The sequence below is a fragment of the Rhinoraja longicauda genome, chromosome 21, assembly GCF_053455715.1.
Source record: "Rhinoraja longicauda isolate Sanriku21f chromosome 21, sRhiLon1.1, whole genome shotgun sequence".
In the NCBI taxonomy this organism is placed as follows: Eukaryota; Metazoa; Chordata; class Chondrichthyes; order Rajiformes; family Arhynchobatidae; genus Rhinoraja; species Rhinoraja longicauda.
In genome coordinates, this window is record NC_135973.1 from 31,155,005 (window position 1) to 31,178,569 (window position 23,565).

The window sequence follows — 23,565 nt, forward strand, 5'->3', positions numbered from 1 at the left end:
TCAGCGGGACAGGCAGCATCTCTGGAGAGAAGGAAAGGATGACGTTCGGGTCGAGACCCTTCTTCAGACTAATAATTGACTTTGGGAAGTTTGATGGAGTAGTTACGTTTGTCTGTTGACCATCATTGGTGCAGATGTGGAAATGGTCGAGAGCTTCAGGTTCTTTGGCGTTAACATTACCAATGATCTGTTGTGGACCAACAGTCAAGAAGGCACATCGATGCCTCTACTTCCTGAGGAGACTGAGGGAATTCAGCATGTCCTCAGTGGCCCTCACAAACCTCTGCAGATGCATCATAGAAAGCATACTATCAGGTCACATCGCAGCTTGGTTTGGGAACAGCTCTGCCCAAGACTGCAAGAAATTGCCAACAGCTCAGCCCATCACACAAGCCAGACTTCCCACCACTGACTCCATCTACACGCTGCCTCCGAAAGCAGCGAACATAATCAAAAAGACATGTCCCATCCTGGTCATTCCTGCTTCTCCCTGCTCCAGTCTGGCAGAAGGTACAGAAGCTTGAAAGAACGCACCCAGATTCAGGAACTGCTTCTTCTGCTCCGTTATCAGGGCATTGAATGATCCTTCCATAAGCTGGGGTACTGCCCGATTCACCTCCATCTCATTGAGGACATTGGACTTTGTCCAAGGAACTAATGCACTACAATACCGCAAACTATATTCTGCACTCTGTATCTACCTCTTTGCGCCATCTGTTGTACTTGAGTTTGAACTGATTGTATCTAAGTATGGTACGCAGGAACATAACTGAAGATGCTGGTTCAAATCGAAGGTCGACACAAAATGCTGGAGTAACTCAGCGGGTCAGGCAGCATCTCAGGAGAGAAGGAATGGGTGACGTTTCGGGTCGAGACTGACTTCAGTCTGAAGAAGGGTCTCGACCCAAAACGTCACCCATTCCTTCTCTCCTGAGATGCTGCCTGACCCGCTGAGATACTCCAGCATTTTGTATCTAAGTATGGGAGATCTGATGTGTTTGGATGGCATGCAAGACAAAGCTTTTCACTGCACATGACAATAATAAACCTAAAGCTAAACCTAAGCCCAATGAATTACTGTAGGTATTCAGACGATTTTAATGAGGAATGCGAGAGAGAGAGAGAATGTGTTTTGGGATGGGAAGACCAGAGAGGTGAGGCTTGGCAGGTGAAGGCACAGGGCTGATGATGGAGCGATTTAATTTGGGTATGTTTAAGTGAAAAGCAGAGGAATGTGATCGTACGTTACTAGACATTAGTAATAGGGAGAAAAGAGGTTGTGGAAACATGGGAAAACAAAGGTTATTTTTTTTTACAATTGAAGCTTTGTTGAACCAAGGATGAAAGGACTTTTGTGGGGTCGGGGGGGGGGGGGGGGGGGGGTGGAAAACATGGATTGGTCTTTTACCATTCCTCACCCTTTACTTTGGAGGTCACTTTGAGAATACCTTCCCAGCAAACATGATGCTCATTCCAGAATGGCTAGGACGCCCAGCGTGATTTCTGAAGCACATTGGTTAAAGAACACCTGCACACAGAATGGATTACGGAGGGTTGCTCTACATTAAATATCATTTATTAGCAGTCCCACAATATCTTACAAATGATAGAATATTCACAGATCGAGACATCGATTTCACACTAGTTCCTAACACAATTCCAGAAAATGTAACGCTACAACTCACATTTAAAGTGCCCAGAAAGCAAGAAATCATTGGTATTTACACAAAGACAAAGACAAGCCACGTTAAAATATTAATGCATTATAGGGAAACAATAAATAATACATAAATATCACCATGTTTTCACCCACTCGTTATTGAAAGGGAATCACAATAAAAATGAAACATATCTGAATGTCAACAATATGGAACAAATCATCAACTCCCCTGGTTTTGCGTGTTGACTGAAGTCCAGGGATCATTTGGTCATTCTGGTGGTCAGTTCAGTACTACTGCTGACGGTAACAGCAGACTGAAGAAGGGTCTCGACCCAAAACGTCACCCATTCCTTCTCTCCAGAGATGCTGCCTGTCCCGCTGAGTTACTCCAGCATTTTGTGTCTATCTTCGGTTTAAATCAGCAACTGCGGTTCCTTCCTAACATTAACAAAGTCTTGCTCCTCACGATGTAATGCTGGTAAATGCCATTTAGAGGACCTCCACTGCGCTGGGCTCCCGGGATCCATGGCAGCAGCAGCGACCAGAGAAAACATTCACTGGATGTTTTCAAGAGCGAGTTAGATTTAGCTCTCAGGGCTAAAGGAAACAAGGGAAATGGGGTAAAAGCACGATTGTGGATGATCAGCTGTGATCATATTGAATGGCGGTGCAGGCTCGAAGGGCTGATTGGCCTGCTCCTGCACCTATTGTCTATGTTTCTATGTTTCTAACTCTCTTGCCCCGTCAGCTGAGACTGGTGTCCCCTCATTCTGGATACTACAGTGAAGGGGATCATCGCTCCTGGGGTGCGTGGTGCCGGTGGACGAAGCAGGCCTGGATCGCTGCCGTGAAGAAGGCCCCGTGTGGGGCCACTGACTGTGGGGGGGAGGGGGGCTCGCAAACCGCTGAGCTCGGCCCTGAAGACTGGGGAGTCGAGGAGAAGGGAGGTCATGTCATAAGTGATAAGAGTAGAATTAGGCCATTCGGCCCATCAAGTCTACTCCGCATTCAATCCATCTCTCCCTCCTAGCCCCATTCTCCTGCCCTCTCCCCATAACCTCTGATACTTGCACTAATCAGGAACCTGTCTCTGCCTTAAGTATATCTATTGACTTGGTCTCCACAGCCTTCTGTGGCAAAAAACATCCTCAGATTCACCACCCTCCGACTAAAGAAATTCCTCCTCATCTCCTTCCCAAAAGAACGTCCTTTAATTCTGAGGCTGTGAGCTTTACTCCTAGACTCTCCCACTAGTGGAAACATCTCCCGCTGAGGAGTGGGTAGGAGAGGGAGGAGTGGGTGGGAGAGGGAAGGAGAGGGTGGGAGTGGGTGGGAGTGGGTAGGAGTGGGTGGGAGTGGGTAGGAGAGGGTGGGAGTGGGTAGGAGTGGGTGGGAGTGGGTAGGAGAGGGTAGGAGAAGGAGGAGTGGGTAGGAGAGGGTAAGAGTGGGTGGGAGTGGGTAGGAGTGGGTAGGAGAGGGTAGGTGGGTAGGAGAGGGTAGGAGAGGGAGGAATGGGTTGGAGTGGGTAGGAGTGGGTGGGAGTGGGTGGCAGTCGGTGGGCGTGGGTGGAAGTGGGTGGGAGAAGGTAGGAGAGGTGGGTAGGAGAGGGTAGGAGAGGGAAGAGTGGATTGGAGTGGGTAGGAGTGGGTGGGAGTGGGTAGGAGAGGATAGGAGAGGGAGTGGGTTAGAGTGGGTGGGAGTGGGTGGGAGAGGGTAGGAGAGGGTAGGAGAGGGTAGGAGAGGGAGGAGTGAGTAGGAGTGGGTAGGAGAGGGAGTGGGTGGGAGTGGTTAGGAGTGGGTAGCAGGCTATTGCCTCAAGGTCGGCTGCAGGAGGCATCCCCGGGACACAGAGGGGTCGGGTGGAGAGAGGCACGTCGGTTCGCGGGTGGAGCCGGGCAAGGGTGACTGAGGCGGCCCTCAGCTTAACCTGGACCGGGAACCGCTCCCCGTACATCCAGCACATGGACCGGACTTGGACTTTTGTAAATGGCGCCTCATGCACGTGTGAACTAACCAAAAATAATTTCACCGTGCAATACATACGTGGCAATAAAGAACCATTGAACCACGATCCTGCAACATGGTAATAAAACAACAATCACCAGTCTGAAGAGGGGGTCTCAACCCGAAACGTCACCTATTCTATTTCTCCAGAGATAGACAATAGACAATAGGTGCAGGAGGAGGCCATTCGGTCCTTCGAGCCAGCACCACCATTCAATGTGATCATGGCTGATCATTCTCAATCAGTACCCCGTTCCTGCCTTCTCCCCATACCCCCTGACTCCGCTATCCTTAAGAGCTCTATCTAGCTCTCTCTTGAATGCATTCAGAGAATTGGCCTCCACTGCCTTCTGAGGCAGAGAATTCCACAGATTCACAACTCTCCGACTGAAAAAGTTTTTCCTCATCTCCGTTCTAAATGGCCTACCCCTTATTCTTAAACTGTGGCCCCTGGTTCTGGACTCCCCCAACATTGGGAACATGTTTCCTGCCTCTAATGTGCCCAACCCCTTAATAATCTTATATGTTTCGATAAGATCCCCTCTCATCCTTCTAAATTCCAGTGTATACAAGCCCTGCTGTCTGGCCCACTGAGTTACTGCAGCTTTTTGTGTCTCTGACAGAGATTCAGGCCGGTTAGATCTGTTATCGGGGTGACTAGTTCATCCACGTGGTAATACATTTATCCTTAGCCCTGTGTTTTGTTCCTTCCTCTCCCCACTATCTCTGTGATGCAACATCCATGTATCACTCGATGAACAAGTGTTGGCAAATCTCAGTGAGAGGGAGAGTTGTATTGAAAGTGTTTGCGAGCTGAGGGGCCACTGGCTGATTATGCCTGGAAGTGTTAAATCATAGCTGAGTCCGCAAATATCTCGTCAGCTGGGAATAATTAGTGGAGTTGAAAACCACAGCCCGAAGAAAGTGGAAATCATTTAAAAAACGTGGACAAAATCTCAGCCCGCACCTCCTCTCTGAGCTTCGCAATGGTGAACTTGTGGATGTGATGAACTTGAAATAAAGAATAAAGCATGCCGATAACGGGAAGGGGGCTCAATTGATTTACCATACCATATACCATATATATACAGCCGGAAACAGGCCTTTTCGGCCCACCAAGTCCGTGCCGCCCAGCGATCCCCGTACACTAACACTATCCTATACCCACTAGGGACAATTTTTACATTTTACCCAGCCAATTAACCTACATACCTGTACGTCTTTGGATTTGACTGAGTGAGCTGCTAATAGTTAAATATCACATCATTCTTCATGTTGTCAGAAGCAACTACAGATGCTGATTTAAACCGTAGACACAAAACGCTGGAGTAACTCAGTGGGACTGGCAGCGTCTCTGGATAGAAGGAATGGGTGACACTTCAGGTCAAGGCCCTTCTTCAGTCTGACCCGAAACGTCACCCATTCCTTCTCTCCAGAGATGTTGCCTGTCCCGCTGAGTTACTCCAGCATTTTGTGTCTATCACCAGTGTTCATGTTTTGATTAAGCTAGATTCGTGCCATGATAAGCTTTTTGCTAACCTATTGCAAATGCTTTTTTCTTCCCAGAAGGAATAGTACATCAATCACAATAACACTGTGTGGTGCTCATAATGGAGACAGCAATTTGCTCTGGAACGATAATGTTTACGAATTAAACATGATCTTTCCTGTGTGGGAAGGATCTGCAGATGCAGGTTTCTGCTGTAGATGGATACAGTACAAGGCGCTGGAGTAACTCAGCGGGTCAGGCAACATCTCTGGAGAGAAAGGATGGGTGACATTTTGGGTTGGGACCCATTATCTTTCCCAATGAAAAGACAATTTTTCACAGGAGAAGTTTTGTTTCAATCTGCACATTCTCTGTGGTTGTTGTAACACTATATTCTGAATTCTGTTTCTTCTTATCTCATGTACTACCTAGATGCACATATTTTGCCTGCTTGTCAGCAAACAAAGTTTTTCCCTGTATATTGGTATATGTGACCATAATAAACCAGTCCCAATACCATTCCTATTCAAAGAGTTTAAACACAACCTGCTGGATTAACTCAGCGAGTCAGGCAGCACCTCTGGAGAAAAGGAATAGATTTAGGAATAGGCGAAGGGAAAGCATTCTCCAGAGATGCTGCCTGTCCCGCTGAGTTACTCCAGCATTTTGTGTCTATCTTTGGTGTAAACCAGCATCTGCAGTTCATCGATACACCATTCCTATTCAATGTCCAACTTTGTCATTTCCCAGGTTTCTGCCAAACTGATCTTCAATTGAAAACATGCAAACTGTGAATCCCAAAGGCCCTTCCTTAACAATGTTGCACCTTCCCTCTACACAGTCTTGCACATCGCTGCTCATTGGAAATCTCCTCGAAGCACTTGGCCCGTGTTACCTCTACTGGCAACTTCTCAGAGACTCCACCATGCTAAGCTTGGGTGTCAGTCCAAGCTCAGTGTCTGTAGATGTGAACCCATTCCATACATCTGAGCAGGTGATCTGGCCTGACTCTCGCACCCACCGGTGGCGAGGTGCTGTGCCTTTCCGCAGGGATCTAAATCGTAGCACTCACACACAGCCCACCATGAGACGCCTTCCAAAATAAAACAAACGACGTGTTGTCAATGGAAGACAGACACAAAATGCAGGAGTAACTCAGCGGGACAGGCAGCTTCTCTGGAGAGAAGGAATGGGTGACGTTTCGGGTCGAGACCCTTCTTCAGACTGTCAATGGTTGTGCTTCAAGCAGTATTGCTAAACTAGATTGTTTAACTCTTCACGGTTTGTGACACTTTGTGTACAAATATCTCCTAACTTGCGTGCTCCACACCTCCACAGAACTGCATTGGCTTTGATGTATTTGGAATGCCATGAAAGGTGACCAAAAGACATAGATATAGCAGCAGAATTAGGCCATTCGGCCCATCAACTCTACACTAATGTGTACATTAGTTTTTGACATTCAATCGGTTCTTTTCTAACTTTCTCCTGGTTTCTAACTAGAAACAGCCAACGCTGGCTTGTAAGTTGGTTTTCGCAGTAACATTGATACCTGAAGCACTCAAATCAGGAAATTGTGAAAAATGTTTCACCTGATTTATTAAGTTATGGGATGTGAATGTCCCTTGGATGGGCAACATTTAGTTCACAATATAAATGAGTCTTGTGAAACTGCAGCAGTCTAATGGATGAAGGGGCTTCCACAGTTGGGGTGGCACGGTGGCGCAGCCTCACAACACCAGAGACCCAGGTTCGATCCTGACTACACGGGTGCTGTCTGCACGGGGTTTTTACATTCTCCACGTGACCGCGTGGGTTTCTCCGGGTGCTCCAGTTTTCCGCCCACGCTCCCAAAACATACAGGTTTGTAGGTTAATTGGCTTCGGAAAAATTGTAAATTGTCCTCGTGTGTAGGATAGTGCTAGTGCACGGGGTGGCACGGACTCGATGGGCCGATGGCCTGAATCCGCGCAGTATCTCTAAACCAAACTAAGCAAAAATTCTATTAGAAAGAGATTGCCAAGATTTCCACCAAGATTTTCCCTCTTGGAATGATGTGACTTGGAGAAAGCCCTAAGGTGAGTGTTGCACTGCCTGTGTGTTTGGGGGTGGGGGAGATTGTGTACTTGGGGTGAGCCGTAGTCACCTCGTGGACACGCATCCTGCGGACAAATGAATAGTTCACTTGTTTCTTACATGCCACAATATTTTTCCACCACAATAATTCACACAAGAACCAGGTAGGAACAAATATACAGGTCAAAGTTACACGGCGGCGCAGAGTTGAATGAGAGTTGCTGCCTTGCAGCGCCGAAACCGAGTTCGATCCCGACTACGTTTGCTGTCTGTGCGGAGTTTTGCACGTTCTCCCGTGACCACGTGGGTTTTCTCCGAAGTCTTCCGTTTCCACCCACACTCCAAAGGCGTACAGGTTTGCAGGTTAATTGGCTTGGGATAAATGTAAATTGGCCCCTTGGTGTGAGTAGAGTAGAGTAGAGTAGAGTAGAGTAGAGTAGGATTAGAATAGAGTAGAGTAGAGTAGAGTAGAGTAGAGTAGAGTAGAGTAGAGTAGAGTAGAGTAGAGTAGAGTAGAGTAGTGTAGAAGAGTAGAGTAAGAGTAGAGTAGAGTAGAGTAGAGGTAGAGTAGAGTAGAGTAGAGTAGAGTAGAGTAGAGTAGAGTAGAGTAGAGTAGAGTAGAGTAGAGTAGAGTAGAGTAGAGTACAGTAGACAAGAGTAGAGTAGAGTAGAGTAGAGTAGAGTAGAGTAGAGTAGAGTAGAGTAGAGTAGAGTAGAGTAGAGTAGAGTAGAGTAGAGTGTAGAGTAGAGTAGAGTAGAGTAGAGTAGAGTAGAGTAGAGTAGAGAGTAGAGTAGAGTAGAGTAGAGTAGAGTAGAGTAGAGTAGAGTAGAGTAGGAGTAGAGTAGAGTAGAGTAGAGTAGAGTAGAGTGTAGAGTAGAGTAGAGTAGAGTAGAGTAGAGTAGAGTAGTGTAGAATAGAGGTAGAGTAGAGTAGAGTAGAGTAGAGTAGAGTAGAGTAGAGTAGAGTAGAGTAGAGTAGAGTAGAGTAGAGTAGAGTAGAGTGTAGAGTAGAGTAGAGTAGTGTAGAGTAGAGTAGAGTAGAGTAGAGTAGAGTAGAGTAGAGTAGAGTAGAGTAGAGTAGAGTAGAGTAGAGTAGAGTAGAGTAGAGTAGAGTAGAGTAGAGTAGAGTAGAGTATAGAGTAGAGTAGAGTAGAGAGTAGAGTAGAGTAGAGTAGAGTAGAGGTAGAGTAGAGTAGAGTAGAGTAGAGTAGAGTAGAGTAGAGTAGAGTAGAGTAGAGTAGAGTAGAGTAGAGTAGAGTAGAGTAGAGTAGAGTAGAGTAGAGTAGAGTAGAGTAGAGTAGAGTAGAGTAGAGTAGAGTAGAGTAGAGTAGAGTAGAGTAGAGTAGGTTATTGTGCGGGGGTCGCTGGTCGGTGCGGACTCGTGGGCCAAAGGGCACGTTTCCATGCTGTATCTCTAAAGGTAAAAACTAAACAGTACACACAATTGATGGAGGGACTGGCAGCAAGAGTGCTTGAGTGTCTGGCGCTCTCTGCTCAGGAGGGCTGGCCGCAGGGCATGGTGATGGTCATGGCCCTTCCCTGGGCCCTGGGGGCTGCCTGTCCCTCAGCTCGCAGCCGTGCTGCCGAGCGTTCTCCTCGTTCAAGTGCGAGACCTCCGTGGACCCACTCACCACGTGGACCACGTGGACCTTATTCACCCCCTTCTTGCTCAGCAGGCAGGTGAACACCTTCTTGAAGCCTTTCCTGAAGTGCTTGGAAACCAGGGCGTAGACGATGGGGTTGAGGCAGGAGTTGACGTAGGCCATGCAGTGAGACAGGAGCCTGAAGGCGTAGGTGGCCTGGTTGAAGGGGAAGTGTCCGTAGTGGAAGCACAGGATCAGGACATGGTGGGGGAGCCAGCAGAGACAGAACAGCACGGTCACTATGATGACCATCTTGGTCACCTTCCTCTTGGCCTTCTTGGACTCGGATATATATTCTATTGGGTCCACAGCAGTCCAGAGGAACTTGATGGTCCTGGCATAAGACAGGCCTATAATGGCCACAGGGACGATATATCCAAATATGAACGTGGACGTGTCCATGATCTTCCTCTTCGGCTCCTGCCACGCCGGCATGCAGATGTAGAACCATTCGTAAGGGATAAGGTCATAGTAGCTCAGGTAGGGGCCAGCAAAGAGGATGGAAAGGCCCCATATGACCACCATGACGGTAATGGCGTTGCACGGGGTTCGCAGTTCCCGTGAGCGGAGAGGGTATCGGATGGCCAGGTATCTGCAAGGTTGAGAAGAGGAGATCAAAGTGAGGGATACTGCAAAAGTGGACGGGACGAAATGTTGAGGGGAAGGAACTGCAGATGCTGGACTACACCGAAGGTAAACACGCACAGTGCTGGAGTCATGCAAAGCGGGCCGGGCAGCATCTCTGGAGAGAAGGAATGGGTGACGTTATGGGACGAGACCCTTCGCAGTCTATCTCCGAGATGAAATGCATGTCTGAGAGGAATGCTCACCTAGATTCATGCGCACGTTCCCAGTGCTGTTGGCTGGCCTGGGTTACACACACAACGGGTGCCGAATTAATGAGGGGCCAGGGCGGTGGGCCGGACGGCAATGGGGACAATTCAAGTCCTGCTGCACCTCCGCAACAGCACTGCACTTGGTGAAGACCCCATTGGAAGTGGAAGACACACTAGAGGGGTGGGTGGGGGGGGGGGGGCGATCCAAGCGAGGCAGTCTGTGGGGCAGCACATTATCCTGGCACGTAGACATGTCGACTAGACGGAGAACCCAGTCACTACACACCACAGATGCTGGAAACCTGGCCAGAAGCAGACAGTGCTGGAGGCACTCAGCGGGTCAGGCAGCGTCCGTGGAGGGAATGGACCAGGGAAGTTTCGGGTCGGACGGAAGAAGGGTCCCGACCTGAAAGATGGCTCGACCCATTTCCCTCCACAGATGCTGCCTGACCTGCTGAGTATCTCAAGCACTTTGTGGTTTGCTCCAACTAGATGAATGTGGCAGTTAAAGTTACAGAAGGAAAAGAGAGGAGACAGATTTGACAACTCGGTTTGATAATGGAGCTCCCCTGCTCTGGGGCACCCACTGGTCAGGAGTATCTCGTGATCCCTTAGTCACGGTGATCCAGGTTATGGTGAGAATGTGTAGGGGGACTGGGTACAGCACTGGCTTGGCATGGGCTGAGAGCGGTGAACTATGGAGAGCCATCACCCTGCGTCATGGGGCCCGGGAAGAACCCTTGTTTCACCCACCAACGTCTGATTATTACATCTTGGTGCATTGGGGGGAGGGGGGAGCAGTGGGTGGTGGGGTAAGGGGAGAGCAGTGGGGGGGGGGGGGGGCAGTGAGGGGGTGGGGAGAGCAGTGGGGGGGGGAGGGGAGAGCAGTGGGGGGGGGAGGGCAGTGAGGGGGTGGAGAGAGCAGTGGAGGGGAGGGGAGAGCAGTGGGGGGGAGGGGAGAGCAGTGGGGGAGGAGGGGAGAGCAGTGGGGGGGGGAGGGCAGTGAGGGGGTGGGGAGAGCAGTGGGGGGGAGGGGAGAGCAGTGGGGGAGGGGAGAGAAATGGGGGGAGAGCAGTGGGGGGAGGGGAGCAGTGGGGGGAGAGAGCAGTTGGGGAGGAGGGGAGAGAAATGGGGGGGGAGGGAAGAGCAGTGGGGGGAGGGGAGGCAAGGGGATCCAATGGGTGGAGTGTGTGGGTGAGAAGAAAAAAGAAACAGGGTATTGGGAGATAAGGTGGGAAGGGGGTGTGACGAAGCACAGGGTAAGCAAGAGGATAGAGGAAGAGACAGAGGAGGTACGGGATCACCTAAACTTGGAGAATCCACGGTTCATGCCATTGGGTTGTAGACTACCCAGGGTATCCTCTAGTTTGTGTTTGGCCTCACCTGGGCAGTGGAGGAGACCGAGGACAGCCTAGTCATTGTGGAAATGGAGGGGAATTAAAATGGTTGGCACCCGGCTGGCACGGTGGCGCAGCCGCAGAGTTGCTGCCTTACAGCGAATGCAGCGCCGAAGACCCGGGTTCGATCCCGACTACGGGCGCTGCCTGTACGGAGTTTGCACGTTCTCCCCGTGATCTGCGTGGGGTTCCTCCGAGATCTCCAGTTTCTCTCCCACGCTCCAAAGATGTACTGGTTCGTAGGTTAATTGGCTTGGTAAATGTAAACGATTGTCCCTAGTGGGTGTAGGATGGTGTTAGTGTGCGGGGTATCGCTGGATGGGCCAAAAGGGCCTGTTTCCGTGCTGTATCTCTAAACTAAACTAAATAAACCGGAGATCCAGATGGCCACGGCAAACAGAGGGCCGGTTTTGTCTTTTTGCTTGAGATTCCAGCATCTGTGGGATCCTGTGTCACTGTGGATGTCTTGAGTGTAATCATGTATAGTATTTTGGCGGACTGGATGGCACGCAACAACAAAGCTTTTCAATGTACCTCGGTACACGTGACAATCATAAACTACACTGAACTAAAGCACTCGACTCAACACATCGACTCTCCACTGCCCTCCACAGATGCTGCCTCTCTCTCCCAAGGTTTATCCAGCTGCCCCCCTTTTGACCGTTCATTCAACAATGGTCTAATTGCACAGCAGAGCAGTTTCAAAGGACTTTGTGGTCAAATCACTAGATACTTATAGTGAACATTGTGTGGGAACAATAAACACTTCAGTTTTAACTCAACACATCTTTCACCGTGGACTATGACCTGCAGCTAATAAGATACTCAACAAAGTTAATTAAATTACACAGTTGTTGAATATATAACCAGTGTTCAGTCTGGGTTTCTGGAGAAATTATTTTAGCATGTGTTTCAAAGGTGCCTGTTAGTTTATCTTAACATGTGGTAGCAATCATCACACAGATTGACAGAGAGTCATCGTGCAGCGTGGAAACAGGCCCTTCAGCCCAACTTGCCCACACTGTCCAACATGCCCCATCTGCACTAGTCCCACCTGCCTGCATTTGGCCCATATCCCTCTAAATCTATCCTATCCATGTACCTGTCTAAATGTTTCTTAATCGTTGCGTTAGTCTCTGCCTCAACCACCTCCTCCATCTGGCGGCTCGATCCATACACCCACCACCAAATTGTGTAAAAAACCTGTCCCTCGGGCTCCTATTAAATCTTTCCTCCCTCACCTTAAACCTTTGTCCTCTGGTTCTCGATTCCCCTTCTCTGCGTGGCAAGACATTTAAACGGCAGAAGATTGGCACTGTTTGTGCAACTGCAGAGTTTTTGGAGAAAGTTGACAACAGCTCTGTTATGTTCACCTTGAGGGGTAAACGTTTGATGTGGAAAATGAACGGTCAGGTATTGTTGCCAATGAAACTCCTTTGCCAGCAAACAGAGCCTGGTTGAAATATTCAGCTGGACTCTTGTCACTTTGTGGAGAGAATAAATAAATGGGTAACCACTTGCCAATCTCACGGGCTGCTAACATTTTCACTATCATTATTCAGATTCAGACCATTCTCAATAATTTACTTCTTATAGGAGACTAACATTTCTACGAACACTTAAACAATTTACATGCTTATTAAGGGGAAGAGGGCATTCAGGGAAAGAGTAGGATTCATTATGGACAATCTGGGCATGGAGGTATTAAAATAATATTTCTCATCTGTGAGTATAGAAAAGGACATTGTAGTTGGTGATCGACACAGTGATGGAATACTTCAGCGGGCCAGGCAGCATCTCCAGGTGATGTTTCGGGTCAGGGTCCTTCTTTAGACTGAAAGAAGGTTCAAACGAGGGAGATGGTTTAATTCAGAACAAATTACCATTGCAAAGGAGGTGGTAAAAGATATTTTAGCTGTCTGAAAGGTGGATAAATCCTGAGGGCCTAATGAGATACATTTCAGGATGCCACGGAGGGCAAAGGAAGAGAAAGTTCGTAGAAAATATCAGATCTTCTCTGGATACCGAAGACGTGCATGATGATGTGAGGACAGCACATGAGGTACCTTTATTCAAGAGAGGTAGCAGAATAAGTCAGGCCCTTAAATACCAGTGAGTCTTACATCAATGGTAGGGAAATTATTGGGGGGGGGAAATTCCAAGAGATAGGATTAATCTGCACTTGGAGAGACAGAGATTAATTAAGGATAGCCACCATAACTTTATTAAGGGAAGATAATTTCTGACTAATTTTATAGATTTTTTTGAAAAGCTAACTAAATGTATTAATGAGTAGAGTGCAGTTGGAGTAGTCTACATGGACTCCAGTAAGGCCTATGACAGGGCCCCTTGTGGGAGACTGGTCAAAAAAGGTAAAGGCCTCTGGGATCCAGGGCAATTTGGTAAATTGGATCCTATATTGGCTTTTTGATAGGAGGCCATCGGTGATGTTGGAAAGGTTGTTTGTGTGATTGGAAGCCAGTGACCAGTGGCCTATTACAGGGGTTGGTGCTGCGAATTTTGTTGTGTGTTATGTACATTAATAATTTGGATGTGAAAGTAGGTGGGAAGATTAATAAGGAGGATAGTCTTGGGCTACAAGACTGATGATATTGATTAGTTGTGAAGATGGGTCGTGAAAGTGACAGGCGGAGTATAATTCTGAAAAATATGAACACCTAGGAAGTGCTGAGGAACAGAAGGACCTTAGTATCCACATCCAAGGATACCTAAAGGCACAGGTTACAAAGGGAGTGGCACAGTAGTGCAATTGGTAGAGCTGCTGCCTCACAACACCAGGGACCTGGGTTCAATCCTGACCTTGTAGACGATCTGTGTGGAGTTTGTACGGTTTTATTTGGGTGCTCGAGCTTCCTTCCGCATCCCAAAGAAACATGGGTTTGTAGGTTAATTGGCCTCTGCAAATTGGGTTGGCATGGATAAGACAGTGAGATAACAGAGAACTTCTTCCCCTCTATTATCAGGCCATTGAACTGTCCTTCCACAATCCAGGGTAAGGTTTGGTTCATCTCAGCGCCATTTAAGACATTGGACCTTGTCTATGGAACTGATGTGCTACAATGTAGTCTGTTCTGCACTCTGTATCTTCCCCATTGCTCTACCTATTGTACTTGAGTTTGAACTGATCGCATCAATGTGTGGTATATCTAATCTGTTTTCACGGCGTGCAGAACAAAGCTTCCACTGTACCTCGGTACATTGACAATAAAAACCAATACCTAAACCTGAACCTAACTAGTGCAACAGGCGATGGATGGTCAGTGCGGACTCCACCCAAAGGGCCTGTTTCCAGGCTTTCAATCAATCAATCAAAGGTAGAGGTAGATGGAGTGGTTAAGAGGGCAAGTTAGATGCTTGCTTTCTTTAGCCAGGGCACAGAATAAAAGAGCAGAGGGGTTATGGTACACAAAGCAAAACATTAGGCCACAGCTTCAGTACTTGGTGCAGTTCTGATCCCCATAAGAAAGATATGAGTACACTAGCAAGAGATGGGGGAATCTGAAAATTAAGTGGAGCATAGATTATGCTTTTCTCCATGGCAGAGATGAATTTAGGCTTGAGGTAAGAGATTTAGAGAAGTTTGATGAGGATTAATTTCACCCAGAAGGTGGTTGAAATCTGGAACACACTGCTTGAGGTGGAGGCAGATACACTCACAAGATATAAGAAGTATTTAGAAGGTATAAAGTTTCACTGGACAAGTGCTGGAAAATAGAATTATTTTTGATAGGTACAATAAACAATAGACAATAGACAATAGGTGCAGGAGGAGGCCATTCGGCCCTTCGAGCCAGCACCGCCATTCAATGTGATCATGGCTGATCATTCTCAATCAGTACCCCGTTCCTGCCTTCTCCCCATACCCCCTGACTCCGCTATCCTTAAGAGCTCTATCCAGCTCTCTCTTGAATGCATTCAGAGAATTGGCCTCCACTGCCTTCTGAGGCAGAGAATTCCACAGATTCACAACTCTCTGACTGAAAAGTTGGTACGTGGTAGCTGGCAGGATATAGTGGGTTGAAAGGCCTTTGTTCGTGCTGTGTGACTCTACGACTCTCTGACTGAAGGCAATCACCTCTTCGACCCAGACTGTGGTTTGGTATAGGGTTCTCCAATTGCGGAGCTGAGGGGGAAAGGAAAGCAGGCATTGTTGTGAGATTGGACTGCACACAGTCGCTCTCATTTACACAGAGCAACACTAGCTATCATTGCAACTGAAAATCCAAGACAACGTTGTATCATTACAGTCATCAATCTCTCTTAATCATTCCCACAAGTGAAGGCGTAAGATGAAGAAAAGCATCTGCAGTAAAAACCTTTAGGAGCCAGCTAGCTAGCATGCCATCTCAGGCATTCCACACCTACTACACGCCAATCGCAGGTAATGGGGTTTTGAACCAACATCATTAGCTTCAGCACTGCATCACCTACTGTACCTGTCCACGGAAACAGCGGCCAGCGTGAAGCTGCTTGCGTACATTGCCAGGTAGATGAAGAAGTGGACAGCCTTGCACATGAAAGACCCAAAGACCCAACCTTCCAGAGTGTAGATGGTGGCTTGAAATGGGACGCAAAATATGATGAAGAAGAAATCGGCCACGCTCAGGTTCAGAATGAATAGGTTGGTCGTGTTGTGTCCCATCTGGCCATTTCTGAACAGCACCGCGAGGACCAAGCTGTTGCCAACAGTCCCGAACAGGAAGATCAACGAGAAGACAACGGGCACAATGATGCTGGCATTGTCATTCAGCGGGTAGTTTTCAGAGGCATTCCAGTGCCCCGACATTATGCCATCATCATCAGTCATCCAGGAAGATGTGGGGCATAGGAACTGCAGGGAAATAGAAAACAAGAGTTGTCATAAGATAATATTCAATAGTCTTGTCATTTGCTGCCACTATCTTACATTAGACATGATCCTTCATATGGAGAGAACGGGGTTGAGAGGGGAATATAAGAAAATAACTGCAGATGCTGGTACAAATCGAAGGTATTTATTCACAAAATGCTGGAGTAACTCAGCAGGTCAGGCAGCATCTCGGGATGCGGGTCGAGACCCTTCTTCAGACTCGGGTCTGAAGAAGGGTCTCGACCCGAAACGTCACCCATTCCTTCTCTCCCGAGATGCTGCCTGACCTGCTGAGTTACTCCAGCATTTTGTGAATAAATACCTTCGGGTTGAGAGGGGAAGATTGATCAGCCATGATTGAATGGAGGAGTAGACTCGATGGGTCAAATGGCCTAATTCTGCTCCAATCACTGATGAACTGAACTTCTTTAACATGAAGTCGGGATGATAGAAAAGCTGTCGGGCAGCCACACAATTTTTTGTCTCAATATATCTCTACTGGCTGCAGTGAGGTGCAGTGTGCTATCCTGCAGTTAGACTTAAACCTGTGACATTCTGCTGACAAGGGAGGTGCCGTGGTAGTCTGGAACGCTGACCTCTGACCTCTGGCACGCTGACCTCTACCGGGCTCAGGCCAGGCGGCGACTCTAACTTATCCTTGGACCATGACCCCCCACAGATGAGCACCAGGCCTTGATATCACACACCATTTCTGATTTCATTGCTTCCGGCTCTCTGCCCTCCAAACCCTTGTCGTTCCCCAACCCCGCACGGCTCGATTTTATCTTCTGCACAAGATCCACAAACCGAACTGCCCTGGCAGACCCATTGTTTCTGCTTGTTCATGTCCTTAAAAAAATGTCCACTGTGACAGTTGACTCAACTGCACCACAAAGAGTTAATAGGAAAGGGAAATAAATCTGGCCTTTGTCCAACTATCTGCCCATTAAATACCCCCCTTGCCTGTGTTCACCTATTACCTGCCACACTTTGACCTGCCCCTCCTCTCTTCTATCTCCCTTACTTCCCCTTCCCCCCCTCCCCCCCACCCCCCACGACCGCAATCAGTTTGAAGAAGGGTCGCCACCCAAAACATCACCTATCCACCAACCCAGAAACGTTGCCTGACCCGCTCAGCTACTCCAGCACTTTGGGCCTTTTTTGTTTTGTGAGCCAGCACCTGCAATTCCTTGTTTCTACTTTCTAAGTAAATACAGGTGCAAACTTAAAAATAAAAAGGGGGGGGGGGGGGGGGGGAGAGAGAGAGAGAGAGAGAGAGAGGAGAGAGAGAGAGAGAGAGAGAGAGAGAGAGAGAGAGAGAGAGAGAGAGAGAGAGAGAGAGAGAGAGAGAGAGAGAGAGAGAGAGAGAGAGAGAAAGAGAGAGATAAAAAGAACAACTATAAAATTGGACATTTTAAAAATGTTTCCCAAAAAAATTCAAAGTTTGAAGAAACAAGACAATGATAAATAATTTTAAGTGCCAAAGGCTCTGGTTGGCAATCATTAACACAGGAGGTGTCATTGAAAATGCATTTGTGTTTGCAAAGATCTGTCCTCCCTTCTGTGGTGAGTCTAATGGAAAAAAACAGCAAGATTCTGAAATAATGGGTATGTTCAAGACCTGACGCTGTTTTCATTAAATTTAACAGCTCAGAAATCAACTTCTGATGTTGTATCACAAGCCCCTGGCTTTAAGTAACCCTGCAATTTGCCAATTTAAACACAACATCATCCCTTCTCACACACGCATACTCTTGAATCCTGCTGTTACTGTAACATCTAATCTCACTTTAATACTCAATTTACAATTTAAATTAAATGTTCTCCTTAGAAATTCCTCCTCCTTAGATAGGCTTTTAAACAGAAAGCATTTGCCTAATCCTGCCCATTCAGGTAGCTCTCAAATCTGTTGGTTCTTCACAGTGTGCAGTATGTGTCCAGGATCAGCTAATAGAGATTCCAGGACACAGTGATACCTCCTTGTAATAGAGTGCCAACTCTCCACTCAACTGTGCATCTTCTTAGGCAGCGTTGCATCCCAGAACAGCCAGCCACTGCCTACCCTGACTACTCTTAAAATACACTCAGCAACATTTCCAGTATATATACCAGGCCTGGCATGGTGGCGCAGTGGTAGAGTTGCTGCCTTACAGCGCTTGCAGCACCAGAGACCCAGGTTCGATCCTGACTACGGGTGCTGTCTGTACAGAGTTTGTACGTTCTCCCCGTGACCTGCGTGGGTTTCCTCCAAGATCTTCTGTTTCCTCCCGCACTCCAAAGACATACAGGTTTGTAGGCTAATTGGCTTGGTACGTCTAAATTGGCCCTAGTGTGTGTGGAATAGTGTTAATGTGTGGGTATCGCTGGTCGGCGCAGACTCAATGGGCCGAAGGGCCTGTTTCTGCATTGTATCTTTAAACTAAACTAAACTAAACCCAACAGTGCATCCAATGTGACATAAATGATGAATGACCAAGGAGAGTTCAGACTATTTGTTCTCAACATAGTATAATAGAAAGAAATGGTGGCAGCTCTTTAATAAAGTTTTAAAATTACTTTCACACACCCTTGTCAAGTCCTTTCCTTTAATTATATATCCAATCCCCAATCTCTCTCCACCACCCACCCAGCCAGCGTGTGGTGAAGAATCCCAAATAAGCAGGTTGCCAAGTAGAATGAATACTTGATCAGAGGATAGTGCCAATGTTTGACAAACACGACAACTTCAGAACATTGCTGAGGTGAAACACACCACCGATGTTGCAACCCAAACATCTTTAGATGCATCCTCAATAGCTTTTCCTTTCTCATGAGGTCAGTGTCAAGCTCTCTGTAGACCATGTGAGGATATTCAGTTCCACTAATAATTGTTACCATAATGCAGTAATCCATACCATCCCACAGATGAACATAACAAGGATGTATAAGTGCATAGGAAGAAAGTCCAGACCACTGGTCCGTACCAAACATGGACACAAAATGCTGGAGTAATTCTGTGGGTCAGGGCACATAATGCTGGAGTAACTCAGTCTGAAGAAGGGTTGCGATCCAAAATGTCACCTATTCTTTTCCTCCAGAGATGCTGCTTGACCTGATGAGTTACTCCAGCTTTTTGTGTCTAATGTTGAATAAGTGATTGGGAATATTTTCCCTAGGTTTTGAGCATGTCCAACATGAAAAGCCCCTGTTGTCTCCCAATCAAAATATATCGCTAAATAACAAAATAATAATTGTGTCGTAAAGTTATGCAGCATGGAAACAGACCCTTAGCACAACCTATCCATGCCAATCAATATGCCCCATTTAAGCTAGTCCCAATGGCCATGCCTGGCCCGTATCTCTCTAAAACTTCTACCCATGTACCTGTCCAAATATCTTTTAAGTGTTACTATTGTAGTTGCCTCAAGTACTTCCTCTGGCAGCTCGTTCCAAATACCCACCTCCCTCTATGTTAAAAGATTGCCCCTCATCGTCCCATTAAATCTTTCCCATTTCACCTTAAACCTATGACCTCTAGTTCTTCATTCCACTATCCTGGGAATGAAAACTGTGCATTCACCCAATGTAAATCCTTCGTGATTTTATACACCTCCATAAGATCCCCCTTTAGTCTCCTTCCCTGAATGGAATAAAATCCTACCCATCCAACCTCTCTCTATAACTCAGGCCCTCAAGTCCTGGCAACATCAACTTCTCTGCGCCTTTTCCAGCTTAATGGCATCTTGTACCACAGTAATTGTGTTCAGACCAAATCTGTGTCCTCGAAGGAAGGGGAGTAAATGACTTACACAGAGCCAAAAACACTCACAGTGGAAGGAATTGCTACCTCTCTTGCTGTATCCATTCTGTGATTCTGTACTCAGAATTCAGTTTATTGCAGCTTATGGTATAAATCCCCAAACGGCATTATTACCATGAAATCGTGAAGATATCTGTCAAAGTCTTTGGCATGTCAATTTGAATGACACATTGTTGCAAAGCGATGCCCTTTGAAATATTTTTTTATCATTAATGAATAGCTGGAGTCTACTGGGATCATTTGAAGGTTATTGTGCATTTTGTCAGTAATATGTGTTGGTGGGTGGCAGAGGTCAGGAAGTCATGGCAAAGCAAGCTTCATTAAAATAAACTTATTTTGTCACAGAAAATACTTTTGTCGTTATCTGTTTTCAAATTTAAACACATTCGAGTGTTATTTTCCCCTCCAGTCTTTCGCCATGACTGCTGCTGCCCACTTAATATAAACAGATTCACCAGTACATGAAACCGTGGGCAGAGGAATGTTGTGTAAACATTGTAAGTATTTATACCACCAAAACTTACTTCAGTGTTTTATTTCTAAGAGGCATCTTTTCCCCTCCTAACTCCTCTCTTTACAAGATTATTCCACTGAGGCGAGTTTCTGACAAGAGCCCAGAAGGTTAATCTTCACTTCCTCCTGACTGCCGAGAGGGACCCATGCAGCCGAGCTAGGAGGGACCCATGCAGCCGAGAGCGAGGAGGGGCCCATGCAGCCGAGAGCGAGGAGGGGCCCATGCAGCCGAGAGCGAGGAGGGGCCAGAGGTGAGGAAGGGTCAATAGACAATAGACAATAGGTGCAGGAGGAGGCCATTCGGCCCTTCGAGCCAGCACCACCATTCAATGTGATCATGGCTGATCATTCTCAATCAGTACCCCGTTCCTGCCTTCTCCCCATACCCCCTGACTCCGCTATCCTTAAGAGCTTTATCTAGCGCTCTCTTGAATGCATTCAGAGAATTGGCCTCCACTGCCTTCTGAGGCAGTGAATTCCACAGGGTCCAAGGGTGAGGAGGGGCCGAGAGTGAGGAGGGGCCCATGAGTGAGGAGGGGCCCGATAGTGAGGAGGGGCCGAGAGTGAGGAGGGGCCGAGAGTGAGGAGGGGCCCGAGAGTGAGGAGGGGCCCGAGAGTGAGGGGGGGCCCGAGAGTGAAGAGGGGCTGAGAGTGAGGAGGGGCCGAGAGTGAGGAGGGCTGAGAGTGAGGAGGGGCCGAGAGTGAGGAGGGGCTGAGAGTGAGGAGGGGCCGAGAGTGAGGAGGGGCCGAGAGTGAGGAGGGGCTGAGAGTGAGGAGGGGCCTGTGAGTGAGGAGGGGCTGAGAGTGAGGAGGGGCCTGTGAGTGAGGAGGGGCCGACAGTGAGGAGGGATCCGTGCCACTGAGAGTGAGCCTGGGGCAACCCAACGGGGAGTCGCCAAGAACAAAGGAGGACCTGGCAGGGGGAGGGGCCACCAAAATGGAAGGGGGGCCCGGCAAACAGGGGTGGTGGTGCAGAGAATGATGGGAGACCCGGCTGAGAGGGGGGGGTGGGGTAACGAGATGGAAGGGGAGACCAGGCAGGGGTCAGGGAGCAGAAATGGGGGCCGATGGAGAGGCCACCTGTGGCTACGTGCGAGCAGAAGATGAGACTGTTGTTGGATAAACTTTTTGTGACTTTGTGGGCACCAGTAACGTGGCAACTCTGTGTACTGCCGAGGTGAGGTCTGCTGTATGATCTTACCGGGTCGTATGCAATACAGAGAACTTCACTCTACCTCGGTACATGTGACAAGAAAGGATTGTTGAATCATTGTATCCTTCAATTCTACACACACACACACACACACACACAATCTACTCCTGTACGCACACTTGCAGACACACACACACTCACCTGCGCACACACACTCAGCTACACACATACACTCACCTGCACACACACACACACCTGCACACACACACACACTCACCTACACACACACACACTCACCTACACACACACACTCACCTGCACACACACACACACCTGCGCACACACACACACACTCACCTGCATACACACACTCACCTGCACACACACACACACTCACCTGCACACACACACACTCACCTGCACACACACACACACCTGCACACACACCCACACACACTCACCTACACACACACACTCACCTGCACACACACACACACACACCTGCACATACACACACTCACCTACACACACACACACTCACCTACACACACACACTCACCTGCACACACACACACACCTGCACACACACACACTCACCTACACACACACACACTCACCTACACACACACACACTCACCTGCACACACACACACACCTGCGCACACACACACACACACTCACCTGCACACATACACACTCACCTACACACACACACTCACTTGCACACACACACACACACACACACTCACCTTCACACATACATACACCTGCACACACTTACCTGCACACACACACTTAGATGCTTCATACAGAAATATCTACTTTGGCACAAATTTGCACACTGGGTCACAGAAAGAAGTGATGACAGGAATTAAACATAAAAACATAGAAACATAGAAAATAGATGCAGGAGGAGGCCATTTGGCCCTTCGAGCCAGCACCGCCATTCATTGTGATCATGGCTGATCATCCACAATCAGTAACCTGTGCCTGCCTTCTCCCCATATCCCTTGATTCCACTACCCCCTAGAGCTCCATCTAACTCTCTATTAAATTCACCCAGTGAATTGGCCTCCACTGCCCTCTGTGGCAGAGAATGGTGGCATTTGTTTTAATACCATTCCGCTCACTCCCTGTGGGGCTCGACAGAGGTCGGATCAATGCCCCCTGCTGTAATGATGACCTTTTCAGAATGAAATAGAAGTCATTTGCAAATGCAGTTTGGAGTTTCCAAGCCGTTTAGACAGAGAGCACGGCACACTAAAAATATAAGTTGTAAATGATTATTTGTTCATTTGTATGCTCAACATGACGATTAGATACGTTTGTCGGTATCGTATCGGCCCACATTTATAGAGAGGAACCGCAGATGCTGGTTTAAACCGAAAATAGACATAAAATAGTGGAGTAACTCATCTATTGAGGGCGTGCAGCTTAGGTTTACGAGGTTAATTCCCGGAATGGCGGGACTGTCATATGTTGAAAGACTGGAGCGACTAGGCTTGTATACACTGGAATTTAGAAGGATGAGAGGAGATCTTATCGAAACGTATAAGATTATTAAGGGGTTGGACACGTTAGAGGCAGGAAACATGTTCCCAATGTTGGGGGAGTCCAGAACAAGGGGCCACAGTTTAAGAATAAGGGGTAGGCCATTTAGAACTGAGATGAGGAAAAACTTTTTCAGTCAAAGAGTTTTGAATCTGTGGAATTCTCTGCCTCAGAAGGCAGTGGAGACCAATTCTCTGAATGCATTCAAGAGAGAGCTAGATAGAGCTCTTAAGGATAGTGGAGGCAGGGGGTATGGGGAGAAGGCAGGAACGGGGTACTGATTGAGAATGATCAGCCATGATAGAAAATTGGTTGGCGGAGAGGAAGCAAAGAGTAGGAATAAACGGGTCCTTTTCGGAATGGCAGGCAGTGACTAGTGCTGGGACCCCAGTTATTTACAGTGTATATTAATGATTTGGATGAGGGAATTGAATGCAACATCTCTAAGTTTGCGGATGACACGAAGCTGGGTGGCAGTGTTAGCTGCGAGGAAGATGCTAGGAGACTGCAGGGTGACTTGGATAGATTAGGCGAGTGGGCAAATGCATGGCAGATGCAATATAATGTGGATAAA

General features: G+C 47.7%; 1 protein-coding gene across 3 annotated transcripts in view; it reads right to left on the reverse strand.

Annotated features, from left to right (window-relative positions):
• Positions 1 to 1,593: 1,593 nt before the first annotated feature.
• galr2b (galanin receptor 2b) overlaps positions 1,594 to 23,565 on the reverse strand; it is a 29,576-nt gene continuing 7,604 nt past the window's right edge. For 2 of the 3 annotated variants that reach the window (XM_078418226.1, XM_078418227.1), the window contains exons 2-3: positions 15,563 to 15,957; positions 8,480 to 9,464 (exon numbers count right to left, since the gene is read on the reverse strand). In XM_078418226.1, coding sequence (XP_078274352.1) covers positions 8,756 to 9,464; positions 15,563 to 15,933 — 1,080 coding nt within the window. In that variant the 5' untranslated portion in view covers positions 15,934 to 15,957 and the 3' untranslated portion in view covers positions 8,480 to 8,755. Of the gene's footprint in view, positions 2,258 to 8,479; positions 9,465 to 15,562; positions 15,958 to 23,565 lie in introns of those variants that run through there. The other variant, XM_078418228.1, reaches the window with a different exon arrangement.